This window comes from Megalobrama amblycephala, linkage group LG1 (assembly GCF_018812025.1).
Source record: "Megalobrama amblycephala isolate DHTTF-2021 linkage group LG1, ASM1881202v1, whole genome shotgun sequence".
NCBI classification, from domain to species: domain Eukaryota; kingdom Metazoa; phylum Chordata; class Actinopteri; order Cypriniformes; family Xenocyprididae; genus Megalobrama; species Megalobrama amblycephala.
In genome coordinates, this window is record NC_063044.1 from 24486462 (window position 1) to 24490985 (window position 4524).

Sequence of the window (4524 nt, forward strand, 5' to 3'; positions counted from 1 at the left end):
AAAAAGAAAAAAAGATAAACGTAAATGTTCTCAATGTGCACATCATTACATACATTATCATCATCATTTGAATGTGTGGTGGACATGACAAGCAGTACAGTTACAGACGCACTGCTGTGACTAGGGGTGTACAACATTGACAAAAATTAGATCAATCTGAGATTTTATTGATAACGATAATTAGATTTTCCTGAGTGTGTTACAGTGCTGGTACCTTAGCAGGTTTGGGACTGTCGTGGACAGCTGACTCTATTCTGTGTGATGGTCAGTTCACAGCAGTAACAGAAATTATTATTTTTCCAATACGTTTTAATTGGAAATTAAAATGTTGCCTTTTAATTTTTTTTAAACCTAATTATACATGCATCATCTTTTATGTCAATTTCATAAATGTAATCAAATTCTATATATTCTATATAATAATAATAAGACACAATAGGACTATCACCAATTAAGTCTCAACAAAATTCATCTTTGCAATAGAGGAAACAGAAGCTGCATCTGAAGTGGCATTTAGATGCATTTACACAGACAGATTAATACAGCTCTGAGGTGACAACTGAATAACCTGCAGTTACAAATGCATAAATGATGTTTTTATGTTTTTAATATAAAGCGTTGAATACTGATATTTGAAATGATTTAAAACATGAAAAGATATAAAACTGCCACTAGGTGGCAGAAAGTCATCGTTAATGATTGAGTCATTGAGATTCAACCGATTCATTCAAATGGCTGATTCATTCAGGAATGAAACATTTGACTATAATAATCTATCGTAGTCATCGAATCATTGATTTAACTCAAAAAGGAAACACCGCTGTGTGTTGCTCAGAGATGCAATTACAGTGCTGTGGCTTTGTTTTGAATAATTTTCGTTGGTGAAATAGAGCATAAACAGGCAATATGGTGTAACTTAATATTAACTTGTTTATTAAACTTGAATAAATCTGTCACATGTTATCATGCTGATATTTGGAGAAAAATCACACTCTTTGTGTGATATTAACTACATTAAAATTATATAAATGTAGACTAAATCTTGCAGTGAAAGTTTGCATTCTAAATGTACAATCGCTAGTCTAATCTACAAGACTACATCATGTAATGTATGTGTGCATTCTCTGGGTGTGTGTGAGGGATATACACCATGTCAGATAGCACATTGTTAAAACAACAAATATGATTATCACAGACAATATTTATCGCACACTCTTTCCTATGCTCAATAAATAAATATCATTATATTTTCATTATCGTCACAACATCTCTCCTCAGTCAAACCATTGTTATGCGTTCTATGGAGTTTGTCTAAAATCCTAACGTTGTATGATGCACATGCGACAGCTGATGACATAACACCTAAGCACACCCTCACGTGATAATTATACACACACACAAATCCAAGGTGATTCACCGGTGAATGTGAGGATAAACTTTTAAGTTTCAAACATTCAAAAATATTTTGCACAGTTGTATATCTATGAATTGTGTTTTACATTTGTGAAATGTATTTTATGAATATCTAATTTTATTTTGCGCACGTGAATTGTATATATATATTTTTCGTGCATATGAATTGTTTTTCGAGCACATTAATTGTTTTTTGTGCACGTAAATTGGTTTCATGCATGTGAAATTGACTATGTATGTGTGCATTGTGTTTTTTGTGTGAATTATTAATGAGACTAATCTGCTTCCATATCAAAGCACTTTGTTCAGCTTAGTGCAAAACATAGTACTTCTTTATGAACGTGGTCTCGTGAATAGAGCACAGTTCAGGTCGCTTTGTGTTCCAGTGCTATTTAAAGTGTATACAGTTTCACACCTAAGATTTTTAAAATCTCTTATTGACTTGACATCAGTGACATTAAACATCTCATACGGAGGAATCAGCACCTCTTGCTCACGAGGAAGCTTAGAATATTTTGTCACATTTGCACCGTAACAAGTGTAGATCTCGAAACAAGATACATTTCCAAAAAACTTAGCTCTGTTAAGATTATAGGAGGAAGATGCAAATTGACCAAAACGAACTGTTGTGTTCTTTACACTCTCATTAAATCTAACATTTGTATTACGATAAGTTAGAATACATTCATCTTGTGTTTCCTTTAGAATCTGTATTGCTTTTGCTAACAGAAAGTGAAGTGAATACCATTTGTATGTGTCGTTTGTGTAGTTTTGTTTACCGTAACGAGTGTCATTATTAAAAACACCATAGACTTTTCTGTCTGTGTACACACAAATGGCGATTGAATGATTCTTTGTCATGTTATGTTCTGGATTTGTAGAATTTTTTTCACAATATTGCCAAGATCCTTTAAAATCAGATTCAGAGCTGTTGAGCTCCCTCTTCAGATATTTTGTCTCCACCTGTTGTGTCATGTTCTCTGTACAACCGTCATATTCATCATCAACAGAATTCAGTGCCATATCCAGTGGAAATATGTGTCCTTCAGAAGCAGCAGTTCTGTGATCCTGCAGCAACAGGAATCATAATGATCAATCAGTATTCATGTCTGTATTCATACCAGAACACAAGCTCACCTGTCCTAGAGTAGCTAAAATGAGAAGAGCTTCAATGATCAGCAACATCTTGATTTATTAAAATCCCTCAGATGATCTATATATAGTGCAGATGCTGAAAGACAAGAAACACAACAGGTAGTTTAAATTCACCGACATGTTGATCAGTGTTTGCTTTAGATGGGCTCTTGACACTTGACGTTTGTTAAAGGTACAATTTGTAAGATATTCGCAGAAAAATATCCAAAAACCACTAGGCTAGTCTTATATATTTTGTCCAGCTGATTACTAACAATATCTCTAATGTTTTCAACTACTTGTAAATCATGAGAAAATTCCCATTCTAAACAGTGACACGGGGCAGTGCAGTCGCCTGTCAATGACGTCAGTTACCCTTTGTTACCGCCTTTACTGATGTAGAAACCACATGACAACAGTGTCGTGGACAAATGCGGAAGTAGTGTCTAGCATCCAGCAAACCACTAGCTTGCTTCAAGCAGTTCCTTATTTACTTCTTGCACGTTTTATGGTGGATTGTGTTACTTATTTATGGAACATAATTACTGTTTACCATCTGCCGCTGGTTCTGTCGACAAGGACAGCTCCTGTAAACGTAAGCGTACGGGCCAACCAAACGACCCAAGAAGAGTTTGGGACAAGAGGAGAGAAAGAGCGAGGATCAATATCGGTGTTGCATTTTCTAGATGGAGAGAGCTTCGCGACAAACTTCACCTAGAAAGAGATGCCGATCTCGCTTGTGTTTTACTCGACAGGTGAGTTGTTTTGATTCGTATCTTTACAGAAAACGTATGCCATTATAACGATCAACACGATTAGTATTATGGGGCATACACGCCAAACGCGGGGCATCGCGTCTCTAGACCCGCGCGAGGACGCGTCTGATCCATAGTCTGATCCCGTCTTTGCATTGACTTTGTATGTAATCTACTCGCGCAAATCGTTGAACTCGCGTTTGCTATGTATGCCCAATTATTGTGTTTGAATGTACACGAGTGTATATATTTGTTGAACAAGTGGTAATCGTTTTCATATCATCTGACTAAACAGTAATCAATTAATTTACTGTCAAACTATATTTGCTGTATTGTATTGCCATATAGCATGACGCAATATGTGATGGTGGCATGTGAAAATTGTCTTTTTCAGACACTTACGAAATCCAGTATTGGATAGATTTTGTTAGTTACTGTAGCAGCTACAGTGTAGTTATCATAATTTTACATCATAACCTCACAATAAAAATTGTGCTGTCAGTACATATGATAAATATGGTAAAGCGCAAGCAGTGCCGGCGACTGTGGCATAATAAAAGTCCCGCTGCTCGTGAGGCGTGTGTTGCGCAATCGCTCCAGCTCCTTGTTCAGCTCCCACAGCATCCATTGACATGTTTTCTTCCCAAGTCCTATTGCATTGTCTGTTGAGGTGGAGACCACATGTCCCAAGATTCCACACTCAAACTTGCCGTCATCAAGCTACGCCTTTGTTTTGAATAGACCTCTAGAGACCTCTAGCGGACAAATTATTACATACTGCACCTTTAAGTTGCTTCTTTTTCAGCAATCGCATGTGTTTTTAGAAAACATTTATGCATTGATAAAGCAGATCAACATGTTTGTTTTATCGGTTAAATGGCTGCATTAAAATGGTTTAAACAAATGCTTTTTCTGTAACTGTTAACTTAGGGAATTGAAGCATTATTGAAAAGCTTTTAAAGTATCAGCTGATGTGATAAAGATTATTTGTAACACCATTGTTGCGTTTCAGATGCTGAATGTTGATGTCTGTGAGTGTATAAATAACACTGTCATTGTTAACGTTCTGTTTAAAACATGTTTTGTGTCATTTATACACAGACATCAACATCGGCATATGAAACACAACAATAGTGACATGCTTCATGCTAGCATACAAAACACATTCATAGCTCCCAGCATGCATTGCAACATGAAAAAATTATGCAGCCAAATTATTAAA

The 4524-nt window shown here is 35.9% G+C and overlaps 1 protein-coding gene across 1 annotated transcript; it reads right to left on the reverse strand.

Moving 5' to 3' along the window:
- Positions 1–1746: 1746 nt before the first annotated feature.
- LOC125263296 (erythroblast NAD(P)(+)--arginine ADP-ribosyltransferase-like) lies at positions 1747–2598 on the reverse strand. Its single transcript, XM_048182317.1, has 2 exons — positions 2551–2598; positions 1747–2481 (listed from the first exon to the last, which is right to left on the reverse strand). Exons 1-2 carry the CDS (start codon positions 2596–2598, stop codon positions 1747–1749), a joined length of 783 nt encoding a protein of 260 aa, XP_048038274.1.
- Positions 2599–4524: the final 1926 nt, after the last annotated feature.

Coding starts and splice junctions, on each gene's coding strand:
- LOC125263296 (XM_048182317.1), bottom strand. CDS start 2,598: ATGTTGCTGATCATTGAAGCTCTTCTCATTTTAGCTACTCTAGGACAG. Junction 2,482..2,550: donor TTTTAGCTACTCTAGGACAG/GTGAGCTTGTGT, acceptor CTGTTGCTGCAG/GATCACAGAACTGCTGCTTC.